This window comes from Cyprinodon tularosa, unplaced genomic scaffold (assembly GCF_016077235.1).
Source record: "Cyprinodon tularosa strain WSP-4 unplaced genomic scaffold, ASM1607723v1 ctg73, whole genome shotgun sequence".
Taxonomy (NCBI): Eukaryota; Metazoa; Chordata; class Actinopteri; order Cyprinodontiformes; family Cyprinodontidae; genus Cyprinodon; species Cyprinodon tularosa.
In genome coordinates, this window is record NW_024039485.1 from 638,545 (window position 1) to 654,188 (window position 15,644).

Genomic DNA, 15,644 nt, shown 5'->3' on the forward strand with positions numbered 1-15,644 from the left:
AAATAAATTAATATAATATGTCATTTTCATCACTTAAGATTTGCAAATATGAATAAATAGAAATAGGTTTGGTTCTTTTTCACCTGCACCAAGGAGCTCTCTGGTATAGGAGTTATGGTTTTAAATGTGTTTTTCATCTGGTCAAGACAACGGGGAACATATTTCTCAAAAAGTATCATCAGGTGAGCCCTTTCTGTCTGCCGTTCGCGCTTGTCAATCCAACTTGAAACGTACCTGAGAAACAACCAGTATGCACAATGCAGGCTTAAATAAATATTGAAATACATCAGATCATACTGCAGGGAAATATTAGGAAAATTGAGATAGGAGAATAGATCTGTGTAACTCACGGGTTCCAGCCCAAGTCCTGCTGGTTAACATAAAGGATCCCCGCTCTAGAGATGGTGGCAGGCGTTGCCATCCGAAGGTGACTAATTTCAAACATCAACCTCATGGATGGGGTAAGCGCCACACGCTCATTACTGGCTAGGGTCAGGACCTAAACATTTTTATAACCGTTACATTCCCAAACATCACAATGGAGGCTCCACCTAAGCAAGTGTTTAAAAATAGATTTCAATTCAATTCAGTTTATTTATATAGCGCCAAATTCACAACACATGTCATCTCAAGGCACTTTACAGTTCAACCAGATCATACAGTCAAATTGATACAAAGTTTTCTATCTAAGGAAAACCAGTTGATTGCATTGACTCATTGACTCAAATACAATCCCCCACACTAAGCATGCTTGTAGCGACAGTGGAGAGGAAAAACTCCCTTTTAACAGGAAGAAACCTCCAGCAGAACCAGGCTCAGTGTGAGCGGCCATCTGCCGAGGCCGACTGGGGTTCAAGGAGACAGAAGCAGAGATACAAAAAGCAGCTGTAAAAGGCGGCCCCGTCCAGGAAACACACAGCCAGGCAGACGAGCTCCAAGGCAGCTCCCATGCCAGAGGACGAAGAGAGCACATCCACTCAGTCACGGTCAGAGAAACAGGACCACACTGGAAAACAGGCCGATCTCCAACATCTATTAACAAGGGTGTTGATAGAAGCAGCACAGCTGATGTTTTTTCCAGGATGACGTCACAGCCAAACAGGAACAGACGAGGCAAAGCTACTCTGAGGAAAAGCAGAGAGAGCAGAAGGTTAGAGATTGAACTAACAGATTCTGCAGAATAGGAGAACAGAGAGAGAATGAAGCAGAATGATGAAATGGGGGTCCCTATGTCCTCCAAAAGTCTAAGCCTATAGCAGCATAACTATAGAGATAGCTCAGGATAACCTGAGCCACCCTAACTATAAGCTTTATCAAAAATGAAAGTTTTAAGCCTAGCCTTAAAAGTAGACAGGGTGTCTGCCTCTCGGACTAAAACTGGTAGTTGGTTCCACAGGAGAGGAGCCTGATAACTAAAAGATCTGCCTCCCATTCTACTTTTAGAAATTCTAGGAACCACTAGTAAACCTGCAGATTGAGAGCGAAGTGCTCTGTTAGGAACATAAGGAACAATCAGATCTCTGATATAAGATGGAGCTTGGCCATTTAAGGCTTTATATGTGAGAAGGAGGATTTTAAATTCTATTCTTGATTTAACAGGAAGCCAATGAAGAGAAGCCAGGATAGGAGAGATATGATCTCTCTTTTTCATTTTCATTAGAACTCTGGCTGCAGCATTTTGGATCAGCTGAAGGCTTTTAACTACAGTTTGTGGACTTCCTGATAGTAAAGAATTACAATAGTCCAGCCTTGAAGTAACAAATGCATGGACTAGTTTCTCAGCATCACCCCTGGACAGGATATTTCTAATTTTTGCAATGTTCCTCAGATGAAAGAAGGAAATTCTAGAAACCTCTTTGATATGGGATTTAAATGACAGGTCCTGATCAAAAATAACACCAAGATTTTTTACTTTATTATCTGAAATCAGTTTAATCCCATCCAAATGAAGTGACTGGCTAATCAGTTTCTTTTTCAGAGACTCTGGTCCAAAGACTATAACTTCTGTTTTGTCTGCATTCAGAAGCAGAAAATTAAGAGTCATCCAGGTTTTTATGTCTTCAAGACATGCCTGTAATCTATGTAATGGGTTAGCTTCATCTGGATTTATAGACAGATATAGCTGGGTATCATCAGCATAACAGTGGAAATTAATCCCATGCTGTCTAATAATTCTACCAATTGGGAGCATGTATAAAGTAAAGAGAATTGGTCCTAGCACTGATCCCTGTGGTACTCCACAGGTAACCTTTGAGCGTGTTGAAGATCTATCATTAACATGAACAAACTGAATTCGATCAGATAGATAAGATTTAAACCAGTCTAGTGCTGTTCCTTTAATTCCAACAAAATATTCAAGTCTTTCTAAAAGAATATTATGGTCAACTGTATCAAATGCAGCACTAAGATCCAACAGGACGAGCACAGATACAAGTCCATTATCTGAGGCCATGAGAATATCATTAGTGACTTTCACCAGAGCTGTTTCAGTGCTATGATGAGCTCTAAAGCCAGACTGAAACTCTTCAAAAAGTTCATTATGGTGGAAGTGATCGCAAACTTGTTTGGCAACTACTTTCTCAAGAATTTTGGATAAGAAAGGAAGATTGGATATAGGTCTATAATTGACCAAGTCATCTGGGTCAAGAGACGGTTTCTTAAGCAGAGGTTTAATTACAGCAATCTTAAAAGCTTTAGGTACATATCCCTGTAACAGAGATAGATTAATCACATCTAAAATGGAGGAGGAGATCAAAGGGAATACCTCCTTAAATAACCTGGTTGGAACTGGATCTAACATACAAGTTGAAGGCTTAGATGAAGACAATAATTTTGCTAATTCAGAGAGTTCAACTGGATCAAAGCAGTCTAAACCCGGTTCAGATTCCATGACTACCTCAGGTACAATCGCGGATAGAGGAGTGCTTATGATCTTATTTTTAATAAGATCAATCTTATTTATAAAGAATCCCATAAAATCATTGCTGCTAAGAGCAGGTGGAATGGACGGTTCAACAGAGCTATGGCTCTGGGTGAGTTTGGCAACTGTATTAAAAAGAAATCTAGGATTATTCTTATTCTCCTCTATTAATGAGGAGAAGTATGCTGCTCTTGCTTTACAAAGGGTCCTCTTATACAGCAGTAAACCATTTTTCCAGACTAGGAAGGACTCTCGCAGGCCTGTGGAGCGATATTTTCTCTCCAGTTTCCTAGCATTTTGCTTCAAAGTACGCAGCTCTGCATTAAACCAAGGAGCAAGCTTTCTATTTTTAACGGTTTTCATTTTCAAAGGAGCTGCGTTGTCTAAGGCAATACGCAGAGAACTAGCAACCCCCTCAACAAAATCATCAACCTGTGAAGGGGAATAAGCTAAGCTTTTGCACTCTGCAGCACTGCTCAGTGACACAGAGCAGAGAGAAAGTGAAGCAGATTCTTTAAAATTTATAACTGCACTATCTGATAAAGATCTACTAAAATTGAACCTTCTTTTGGGGGAGGAGAACTCTGTTAAAGTAATCCTGAAGGTTATTAGAAAGTGGTCAGAGAGGACAGGGTTGTGAGGAAATACTGTTATTTCTTCACATTCTATGCCGTATGTCAGCACAAGATCCAAAGTATGAAGATGAGAATGCGTGGGACTATTCACATTTTGAACAAAGCCAATAGTGTCTAAGATAGCATTAAAGGCTGCTCTTAAGCTATCGCCTTCAATGTCAGCATGGATGTTAAAATCTCCCACTATGATGACCCTGTCAGTATTTAATACCAAATCAGAAAGGAACTCTGAAAACTCATCTAAAAATTCAGAGTAAGGACCTGGTGGACGATACAAAGTTACAAAAAGAAGAGGTTTTCTTGCCTTGAAATTTGGATCAGGGAGATTAAGGGTTAAATGTTCAAAAGAGTTGTAGGAATTAATTGTTTTGGGAGTAATCAGTAAGTCAGACTCGAAGATTGTTGCTACTCCTCCTCCTCGCCCAGAACTTCTGGGGATGTGAAAATTTAAATAGCTTGAAGGAGTTGCCTCATTTATGCTCACATAATCCTCTTGCTGCAGCCAGGTTTCTGTAAGGCAAAACAAGTCAATGTGATTATCACAAATCAAGTCATTAACTAGTAGACTTTTAGAGGAAAGCGATCTTATGTTAAACAGACCGCATTTAATTGTTTTAACTTTTTCCCCAATTGGAGTTATTTTGATTTTAATTAGATTATCATGATTTACTCCTTTGGGAATCTTTGCTAATTTATTAGATTTTGGTCGTGGGCAAGACACTGTCTGGATGGAGTAAAGAGTGGGTAACAGTAGAGAAGCTGCAGAGATGTGTGTTAAACTACAACTCTGCTTCCTGGTCTGCACCCTGGGTGGTCAGGGTTTTGGAGGACTAATAAATGTGGCCAGATTCCTAGAAAGAAGAGCTGCACCATCCAAAGTGGGATGGATGCCGTCTCTCCGAATCAGACCAGGCTTTCCCCAAAAGGATTGCCAATTATTAATGTAGCCCACGTTGTTTTCAGGGCACCACCTAGACAACCAGCGATTGAATGACGACATGCGGCTAAACATGTCATCACTGGTCAGATCAGGGAGGGGACCAGAGAAAATTACGGAGTCCGACATTTTTTTGGCAAACTTACACACCGAAGCAACACTAATTTTAGTGACCTCCGATCGGCGTAACCGGGTGTCATTACCACCAGCGTGAATAACAATCTTACTGTATTTAACCTTATCCTTAGCCAGTAGTTTCAGGTAGGATTTGATGTCGCCCGTTCTGGCCCCCGGCAAACATTTGACTATGGTCCCTGGTGTCTCTAATGCCACGTTTCTGACTATGGAGCTGCCAATCACCAGAGTGGGCTTCTCAGTGGGTGTGTCACTGAGTGGGGAAAACCGGTTAGAAACGTGAACGGGTTGGTGGTGACCAGTGGGCAGAGATCCACGACTACGCTTTCTGCGTACAGTTACCCAATCGCCTGGCTGCTCAGGCACTTTTGGAGGACAGCTACGTGGGGGGCCTACTTCAACAGCCTGAAGCCTGGATTCTAACTCTGACACCCTCGCCTCCAAAGCTACAAAAATACTACACTTATTATACATCCCATTATCACTAAAGGAGGCAGAGGAATAACTGAACATCTGACACAGAGAGCAGGAGAGAGGAGAGGAAGAAGGAAGAGTTGGAAAAGAGTCAAGGGAGGGAGAGAGAGAAGCCATAGCAATGCTAAGCTAGCGCTAGCCTAGGCTAGCTACTTCTTGCTATCAGAAATAAAACCGTGTGAAACTGACAAGTGCTCAGTAGAAAAGTGCAGCAGAAGGTGCTATGTTTTAAAGTAGTCAGTTAGAGTTATTTAGATACAGAGATATCACAGAGAAAATAACTTAACTTCAGATGGAGATCCTCTGAACAGCTGCACACTCAGTTGCACACTCAGTTAATCCAAACAGGAAGTGAACAGGTCCACCAGATGTATAGCTTTTCAAATTAGAAATACTTGTCTAAATATTATTTCAACTGTTAAAGAATCATTCAGAAGATATGTGTGTAGTAAAAGTCAAGGAAGTAAATACTGAAGGAGGGAGGAAGAACCATCTTCTTTCTGTACACATCACCTTGGTTGCAATGTGTTCTACAATAGTGTATGAGTGAACAGGAGGGAGGAACCTTGTTATCATCCATCACTGTGTTGAGTGATTCAATCCACATTGGATCAATGTCTCCATCCAACACAATCCACTTAGGCCCAGGATGGGAGATCTTCGCCTGCTGCCGCATCACTGATGAAAGCAAACCTTGTACAGATATTGAAAGAGCAAAAGAGCAACAGAGGGTGGAAAGGCTGTTTCTATGTACACACACACAAACAAATAACTGTTTCTTCTATCCTTATTTACTTCTCCACATGAAAGACTAATGTCTACATTAAAAAAATTCTGCAAGGTCTGAAGCACCATTCCATTCTTTTCTGTTTGTAGTGAATGAGATTGTTATAAAAATCCTCGTACTCATACCCCTCAGTTCCACTGATGTACCCGTCACAGACCAAGAGCGTTAACCAAGCAAAGCGACTCTCTAGGGTTGGACTCAGATCACATTAGTAGTGCATCATTGCGCTATAGTAGTGAATTAGGCTTTGGCTTTTGAATAGAACAGCAAACCAGTGATGAGTTCATTTTTCCAGTATTTCCAGTGTTTTGCATTCCTGTAATAATCTAATTACATTACCTTTTATTCTTTGGATCTGTCATGGGGTTGAGTTAATCTATTTTGTTTCACAGCTTCTAATTGTTTTTATTTAATGATCACATTTAATAGAGCTGATAATTTACTTTAAGGACAGATTTGTTTACAACATAAATTCCAGAATATGCAATTCAAAGTCTGCACATGTAGTTTTTCTTGACCAGATTCCCTCTGCTTTTCATCAACTGACTTCTTGCCTGAACAGTCTGCTCTGCTTTAGAATGACATGGAGTTTGGGTGGCAAGCAACAGAAATAGCACAGCTGCCTATTGTAGGGAAGGGGACCGCGGCCTGTCTGGGACTCTTCAGAAATGCAAAACAGTGCACCCGGCCATTCTGACTGAATATAATTCTGGTAAACATTTCACTCACATATTTTGTGGAACCGAGGGGTTAGTCTTCTTATCTGGGACAGGGTTGTGGACAGTCTCAGCAGAGACACAAAGAATTTTCTTTCCCAAAACACCACCTCCTGGGGTAAGCTGATGGACATAGTCCCTCCAGAGTGTCCTGGGCTGTCCCCTGAGTCTTATCTTGATGGGACATGCCTACCTCCTGATGCATACACTAGGAGGGCTCTGGAAAAGTTGTCTGAGCTACCTCAGCTGACCCCTCTCAATGTGGAGAGAGCAGCTCTTCTCCAGGCCCTTCCAGATGGCTGAGCTCCTCAAACTATATCTCAGTGTGTACAGCTCTCCTGTGAATGACTGCTTCCACCAAGAAAGGTGTTACAGTCAGGTTGAGGAGGTCCTCAAGGTATTCCATCAATGTCCTCATACTTTATGCGTCTTGTGCACATTGAACTCTTTTTCTCTAGCACAAATCTGTCTTTGAATGAGCTTAGCTCTGTGTCTGCATTTGCGTGGTGCTACCAAGGAGCTCATGATCACTTAACATCTGTGCACTTGGCTGTCCCTTGCTACTTGTAAAATAGAATCTATCATCAAATAATATGGATGGATGGATGGATGGATGGATGGATGGATGGATGGATGGATGGATGGATGGATGGATGGATGGATGGATGGATGGATGGATGGATGGATGGATGGATGGATGGATGGATGGATGGATGGGTTCTGGTTGACAAAGTACTAAATATTGTCAACTGTTTGAAAAATTAGGAGTTTTCAAAAAGAAAACAGGTGGCCTTTATCAGACAACTGAAAAGCTGCAGTCCCCTGTTATTTCTGCACAATAATGCATCTGATACAAAATCGGTGTGAGAATCAACAAAGGAAATGGTATTCAACCTTCTCCCATGGCAGAACTTAGCGTTAAATCCTTAAGAACCAGTGAGGTGAGCTAAGCTGAGGAAAGGAGAACATAAAAAAGGAAACCATGAAGCTGAATTGATGTATATGTAGCGGAGGTGCTAGCAAAAAATTGGAGGGCACTGCGAAATCTACTGGCTGTGAGGAAATATTCAAAGGTGTGGCAATTAATCTGTGCATGGTTAAGAATTTATTGAAGAGAGATCAAGTATAATTTCTGCCATTATTCCTTGGACAACCGTTTTCTTTACCATCTTTCCACTCCCGCGTTGCAGGATGAATGAACCCAAACAGTTCATCTCTGTCAATAGCCTTTGGATTGAGGTCATTCCAGACTGGCTTTCGTCCTAGCTCCATATACGTTTTATAAAGAACTCGTAGGATCTGTAGAAAATGTCAACCAAATATTTTATATCGAAATTACAGAGAGATTTGATTTTCACCACAAATAAGCCAGAAGGTCCTACTTGGCTTTTTCCAGTTCCTGCACTTCCAGTGACAAATACAGAGTGACGCACTGCCAGGAGTTCCTCCAGCTGTACTACCTACCACAAACAAAAATTAAAAAATGTTCAGAATCTTTACATTTTTGTTTTTTTGATAATCTATTGATATAGTGACCAACCTTTAGGACAAACGTTTCCTCAGGTTGTAATCCAAGCTTCACAGTAGATTCTCTGGTGGCCTTTTCAAGTTCAAAGTTTCTCTGTCTCTCAACCTCCAGGCCAGGAAACAGGTCCCCAAGCAGTCCCAGGAAGGCAGTCACATCCTCAGTCACAATTTTTGGCATGTTGAAGTCCCGCAATGCACGCATCAAAATCTTGGAAATAAAATAGCATTCTAAATGAATTCATGCTTGCCTCTCAGTTTACTGTGGTGTGATAGGCACACATATGTCACCTGATCCTCTGGTCTTGTTTTATCTTTTCTTCTGAGACCACCAGCCAGAACCAAAACAGATTTAACAGCACGCAAACCCCAATCATAGTGGTCCTGATTAGCAAAACATACATTTAAACTTTATTAGGAATGATTTCTAAAGCTTTTTTTCTTTTGGTGTTCTTTTTGGTTAAGTTATAGCTTTGAGGAGTACTTTCTATACTTTGTTGTAATCTGATATTTACCTGCTTAGATAGTAACTCTTTGCAGAGATTGTATAGGGTAGTAAACTTCTTGGCTAAAAGCTTAGCACTACGGAAGCCCTCTGCTACCAACATTATTTCACAAATAAGCTGAGTGTCAGGCACCACCATTGCACAGGGTCTGTAAAGGACACAAAAAGTTCTTATATTAAACTGTTAAGATGACAATAAATCATTTAAAGAAGAGAATTTGGTTTATTCTCACCTAAAAAGAGCCTTGAGGTTCTCAGGTAGTTCTGCCCTGCCTGCATATCCCGGGTTCATAGTGATGAAAATCCCAACTGATTTCTTTAAGGCAATATTCTGATTGAGGAACAGGAAACTAAACAGAAACATCAACAGATGTTAAAATAGACACAGTCCTAAGAGATGACTTAGTATAATGGATTTAGCCTCAGCTACTTACGTTTCCTTTTTAGAGCGAATAGCGTCCTGAATAGTTTTGACCTGCACTGCTACAACCGACAGAACGTCCACAGCAATACGGTTGAATTCATCAAAGCAGCCCCATGCACCAGTCTGAGCCAGACCCTTATAGATGTTTCCAATTGACTTATAGAAAACAAGTGAGAAATATTGAAACAAATTTGTAATCCATCTGATACTTGGGAAAAGTACATTTTCAGCAAGTTTGACACATCTATAGGCTGTAATTCTTGACCTTTTTTCTTTGAAACTTAGAATGACTTTATTTAGGAAATTTGACTAAAAGGGGATGGAACCAAAAACATATTTTTAAAGTTTGTTTTAGCATAAAACAACTGAAACATTCTACTTCCCAATTAAATTTGCTTTTTTCTTGTGTACTTCTAAAGAAAACAAATAGACAAAAATTAGGTTTGAGGCTATAAACTATTGAAAAAAAGAATTAAAAAAAAAACATTCAGGAAGAGAAATTACCCATGAAATGCATTGTTGATTTACATTTTTTATGCAGTAGACCCACCTGGTAGTCCATCTGTTCAGAACAGTTAAAGATGTACACCATGACACCCATGGCTCTGCCAAGATCCTTTGTAGTTTCAGTTTTCCCAGTTCCAGCAGGACCTGTTGGAGCTCCACTCATGGTCAGATGGAGTGACTGGGTCAGTGTGATGTAACACCTACAATTAACAGAATAAAGATGTTCAAAATGGCTTTCTGGAATCATATACTGTATGCTGTAAGTGTATGACCTGGCTGAAAGCTAAGAAAACTGTTACCGATCTGTCAGCGGAGTGATGACCAGACGTGAAGTATTACCAACATACTCATATGAGTAAAAGAACTGAGCATCACAGATGTTAATAGTGCATTCCTGCAGTTTCTCGTTCCATCTGTGCCGAAGCTGGGACAGCCAATGGAAGGCCTGAGAGTTGGTGACCTTTGTGCAGACATAAATACACTGCTGCTTTAAACATGAATAGTAAGTGAACAATGGAAAAATGAATTCTAACTTAAATGGATTAAACCATTATTTTGTTATTTATTTGAGTAAACCTTTTGGACAACAAGGCTGCTAACAATGTCTCTAGCATGGACATCAATGGTGCAGACAGTCATGATCTTCTGCCTGTCACCAGGACTCAGCTCACCAAGGAGCATTTCAATGAGTATGTTGAGTTGGATAACCTTTAAGGGAAAGACAGTGAAGCAACAGTAGTAAAAGAAAAACATAATCAAAGTTTAAATTAAAATATAGAAGTGGCACGGCAACTATATATAACAATATTTCAGTCTAGCTCTTTGTGTCATTGGCAGATATTAAATCTAATCAAAACTGTGTCTCAAGAAAATCATTAAAACACATAATAAATGGATTTGTAACTTGTATGTTGTAAGTTATTGAATTTCTTAAGGGAATTCACAGATTTTTTTAAAAGCAACATTCTTGTAGAAACTAGTGCTGCTTTTTCCAGTGGATAAAAAAAACATGGCTTTGTAAAAGAGAGCAGGTAGCCACTTAAAATATTTATTTTCGTTGTAATCTAGATACACAAACAAGTAAATAATTTATACAATTTCCTTCTTATATATTATCAATTCAGTGTCATGTATTCACTTATCTATTAAGGGTAAAATAAATTGTTCATATTAAAGGCATAGAGGAGGATTTCAACATGTTTTTGAAAAGGCCCGCCCTGTCCACTTTTTAAAAAAATGCACAACCTTGTACCCACTCCCGAGAGGGAACACCTTTTAAACATGTGCGAGAGCATGCAAAAGCCCATTACTCCTCGTGCACGCTCTATTTAAATGCTGCTGTTTTCATAGCTCATACAAGCTTACTGTATCTGAATGTCCCCCTAACCCCTAAATCATTATATAGAGCGGGACTATATAATGGACTTTATAGCAAACTCAGTTAAAGTCGTAGGGAAATCATATTTAAATGTCAAATCATTCTGGCTTAAACATGTATAGAACTGTACTCTTTATCAGAAAATATTGGCCCAAAATTTAGAAAATTTCTATAAAAAAAAAAAAAATCTTGTCTTAAAATCTGTGGGATGTTTTTAGCTATCTTATGCAAACTAGTTATTTATACGTCAGACCCTCTCTCCCCCTCTTGCATATTTCTGCTGACCATAGCGTTCCTGGACAGTGTCGTTTCTAAGTCAACAATTTAGTGTTACTTGGTCCCAATGGAATTTCCCATTGGGAACCTACTAGCACTAAGTTGCTAACTGGTTAACAAGATGCTTCCGAGACACCGGCCACAATCAAACGTACTTGTGAACCTTCTGCCACAACAATCCCGCCCTCTTGATAAACAAGCAATCACATTCACTTTATTCACTCGTGTAAAGTCATGCACCACTTGGGAGAATTCGAATCATGCTCTATACCTTTAAGTTCTTTGCTTATGTTACCTGTTTCTTGTTGTAGTCTTTTAACGCTGACTCATATCCTTCCTCCAGTCTTCTAAAAACAAGCTCCATATCATTGTTCCACCAGATCTGTGACCCAGTGAGAGCAACTTGAGCTGGGTAATCCAGAATCCACAGCTCTCTGGGTCTCTCCTCATACACAGACACAGCTTCAGACAGGTGAGCCCTGATACATTTCCTCATCGACTCCTCAAGACGAGTGAGCCATTCTTCCACCTTATTTTTAATTTTTTTTAAACGTTTAAGGAGTTGCATTAGAAACATATTATAAATAATTGACATACCATTGTATTGAATTTTACCTTACCGGTCCATCACAGAAACAATCATTTTGGAACTTTACATACTCTCTCTCTTTGCTATACATGCCCAAAGCATGTTTAGGGTTTGGCAGCACTTCACTGCTGTTAAACTCCAGGTCTGACATGCTGTCAAACAGTTTTGGGAGATAAATGGTAACCTGGAATAAAAAATAAGTAATTCCAAGTTTTGATATACTTAGCATGTCAATAATGAAGACAGTAAGTAACCCCTTTAAGTGAAACAAATTGGATATGAAAGTTTGAACCTTATTACCTTCTTTGGGCGATTCCATTTGGAGAGGATGTCCAACAGGTCTGCAGATGAAACAAAGTAGAAACGTGGAAAGACAAATCTTTTCATTTCCAGATACTCAGCCAAAGCTTTTTCACATAAAGCCAGCCTGTCAGAAAGCATAAGGGACAGTGAGCAGAAAGCTTAAAAAATGTACCCTCGGTTTAAGGAAATAAACAAGCACCTTTTTTGCAGGTCCTCTAACTCCTCAAATAGATGTTGTTTGTTGGTGGCTTCGATAAAATTCTTATTATTAGCACTTTCAAGCATTATCTCCTAAAAGAAAAACATACTTTAAATGTAAAACTTAATGAATTTGATGACTTCAATTATAACATGCATACCTTATATTCAGCATCTATCTTTTGGAATCTTAAGGTGTCGTTAGGAATCTGTTGACAAATATCTTCACAGCTTTTGAAGATGCTTTCCAGATAGACCCATGTTCTTTGAACCTCCATCCAGATACTCAGAACGCAATCAGCCACCATCAGTTGGTGCTGTAGTTCCAGAGCTTGGTCTAAGAAGTGAGCCACATGCTTGCTCTGAACAACATTCTGGAGTTGAATCTTGAAAACAAGAACATAGAGAAATATGGGAAACTAAACTGAAAAATATATTTTCTAGAGTTACTCCAGTAAACCACTCTTTAAAACAATGTATGTCAAGCTCTAGGATGATTACAGTATCTAATACCACTAGAACTAGTTTTTGTTTACCCAACCACCACATGCTTTATTGCATCTTATTCAATATTTAATTTATCATTTATTCAATATAAGACACCAAAAAAAGTCTTTTTTAGAATGTTATTATATTTTAAGATGTGTGTTGTGCATATGTGGTCAGTTACATAGGGCAATGCTTTGCTGAACAACCTTTCAGTGCATCTACAGGTTTTTATCTGTCTTGATCTGTGCTGTATATCTAGAGACTCAACTTGTGGTTTTATTCTCTTTCTAAAACAAATGATGCAAAATAAGATTGGACATAAGGTATTGGTCAATATTAATCTTCAGGTACTGTCAGCATTCCTACGTTCATCTAAACACAACAACATGCCTTGATCTAAAAGTTTCTTTTTGAGCCCCTGCTTTAGGTTAATCTAAGCCTCAAGTCTTTTTTGCCTTCTCATGGGCTGTCATACTCAATCATCTTCTACGTCCCTCAATCCATTAATGATGATGATGATAATGATAACAGTGTTAATATTCCACCCAACATGATGTTTTGCATTTATGATAAAAGCAAAAACTTTGATTCTGATCTCGTTTAACAGGTGTACTTTGTAGCTTAAATGCAATCTTTACAGAACATTGCTTTACAGACTCCTTTTGTGACGTTTGAGCACAATTTATTGCAGAGAATTTGGGATTGTATTCACACTGCCTAAATCTGGTGCCTTTTAAATGGACCAGAGTTGGTTTCTTTCCTTTTTTGAAGCAGTTAAAACACTCAAAAGGGCTACTACAAAACAGATACTGGTGCAACTTGCTTCTGGTGTGAATATGAACCTGACACTTTACAACCAAACCTCCGGATACATAGTGTGCATCTCTCTGAAATTAACCAGCAACCTATGGCCTGAAAATTCTTATGTTATACCTGATCTGCAGTCTGCTGATTTGCATTGCTGCTGTCAACATGCAGAGGGGAGGGGAAGGTGAGTAAATTGTCCACATCAACTTGAAGCGTGCATTCTATGACACCATTCCAAAAAAAAAATTGAACTTGGACAGGGAAAGCTTTGTTTTAAGAGCTGCCCCTGAGAACATAAATTTTGCAGTTGCAATGACAGACCAACTATGAAAGATAGTGGTGAAGCATTAAGGGCTTCTCTGATACAGTAGGTTTCCTGTGTCCTGCCAGAACAGCATACGCTGTCACATCAGCGTGCTATTAGTTTTTATCTAACCTAAATGAATTCAGTCTCAATGTAATCCACAACCAATGTTATTTATGATTTTAAACATGCAAACAAAAATGTAACCAAATTTAAATTCCTGTGCACACATTTTTTACTACTAGAGTAATTTAAATTAAATAAACCAATATGGTTTTAGCTATAGAGGCTTCTTCTCACAACATCCTTGAAACTTCAATCATGTCTGGCTGTTTCTATATTCAAGAAATAACTTCTTACTTATGTATTTTATAAGCTAAAATAAACCTTTTCTTTGCTGGTTGGTACACTGCTGCTAAAATTCAATGTGGGAATAATTTTTCTGTTGCACATGTGCACACATTTGTTTTAGAACATTGGCTGTATCTTACCGCCCACCCTAACCCCTAAATCCCTCAATCACTATATAGAGCAGGGACTATCAGAATCAGAAATACTTAAAAAATACCAGAGGGAAATTACTTTTGTTATACGCTCCAGTTACAGTTTATATGATATATACACACATCCAACTATAGAATATAATAAAGATAAAAAATAATAATAAAAAGAGATAAAATATATACACATATAGCTCTTCCGTATATATATCTGTACGTATATCTATGCATATGTAAAAACTAAATCCAAATAAAGTGAAAATCCAAGTAAAGTGATACCTGGCGTGCAAAAATAGTGCATAAATATTTATATATAAATATATTTATATAGATTGATGACCACAGGTAGGAATGATTTCCTGTGGCGCTCTGTGGTGCATCTGGGTAGGAGGAGTCTTCTGCTGAAGGAGCTCAGGAGCTGAAGGAGGACTATATAGTGGACTTTCTTGTAAACTCAGTTAACTGACCATTCAGATAGATGATCACTACTTTTTGCTCACCGTTGGTCACATAACTCCGCCTCCCTACACGATACCTGCATCATCTTTGTTATTTTTTGCCATTGTTGGGCAGCGACTCCTTATGGTAAAAGCGTGCCGCTGTGACAACAAATACCATAATGCTTTGTGAGGAGAGCTCTCCTCGCAAAGCATTCCAGGATATATCTGCTTGTCTAGCGACCATGGATGATCACTTCTTTTCAAGGTGCATTATGGAAAATTTCGAGTCCACTACTTTTTCATCCACTAGAATTTCAGACACTCATTTAAAAGTGGCGTAACCGCTATATAGTGATTAGGACGGGCATTCGGACACAGCCAATGTATGCCAATCTGACAGCGTATGATATTGTGACAGTCTGTGCACCTACAGGTAGTCATCTTTATCCAAAGGAAGTGATTAAAGTCACTAGTGCGGTTTGATACATGTTACAATTCACCTGCATATAAACCAATCTGAAAGTGAATCACTAAACAAAAACTAAACAAACAAACAAAAACTGCATTTGGTCTGGACCAAAAAAACAGACCAAAGGGTCTTCCTTGTGTGAATAAACCAGTATCCAAAAGTACAAGAGCAAATAAGATTGGATACTTTTACATGTTTTTTTCCAAAGATAATTTAAAAAGGTAAACGGATATGATTTGCAAGGCATAGCCTAAATCCAAAGTTTATCCCTGTACAACCATCTAAACCAAAAAACATAAAAAGAGAAGGTGTCTTATTAAGAATCTC

The 15,644-nt window shown here is 38.9% G+C and overlaps 1 protein-coding gene across 1 annotated transcript in view; it reads right to left on the reverse strand.

The window, feature by feature from the left end:
* LOC119772890 (dynein heavy chain 11, axonemal) overlaps nucleotides 1-15,644 on the reverse strand; it is a 61,650-nt gene that overhangs the window by 33,084 nt on the left and 12,922 nt on the right. The window contains exons 27-44 of the mRNA XM_038269579.1: nucleotides 12,470-12,694; nucleotides 12,310-12,401; nucleotides 12,108-12,234; nucleotides 11,839-11,991; nucleotides 11,514-11,747; nucleotides 10,141-10,272; nucleotides 9,864-10,024; nucleotides 9,608-9,764; nucleotides 9,068-9,213; nucleotides 8,867-8,983; nucleotides 8,644-8,782; nucleotides 8,420-8,512; nucleotides 8,145-8,339; nucleotides 7,987-8,064; nucleotides 7,771-7,903; nucleotides 5,667-5,794; nucleotides 351-499; nucleotides 84-234 (exon numbers count right to left, since the gene is read on the reverse strand). Coding sequence (XP_038125507.1) covers nucleotides 84-234; nucleotides 351-499; nucleotides 5,667-5,794; nucleotides 7,771-7,903; nucleotides 7,987-8,064; nucleotides 8,145-8,339; nucleotides 8,420-8,512; nucleotides 8,644-8,782; nucleotides 8,867-8,983; nucleotides 9,068-9,213; nucleotides 9,608-9,764; nucleotides 9,864-10,024; nucleotides 10,141-10,272; nucleotides 11,514-11,747; nucleotides 11,839-11,991; nucleotides 12,108-12,234; nucleotides 12,310-12,401; nucleotides 12,470-12,694 — 2,610 coding nt within the window. The remainder of the gene's footprint in view (nucleotides 1-83; nucleotides 235-350; nucleotides 500-5,666; nucleotides 5,795-7,770; nucleotides 7,904-7,986; nucleotides 8,065-8,144; nucleotides 8,340-8,419; nucleotides 8,513-8,643; nucleotides 8,783-8,866; nucleotides 8,984-9,067; nucleotides 9,214-9,607; nucleotides 9,765-9,863; nucleotides 10,025-10,140; nucleotides 10,273-11,513; nucleotides 11,748-11,838; nucleotides 11,992-12,107; nucleotides 12,235-12,309; nucleotides 12,402-12,469; nucleotides 12,695-15,644) is intronic.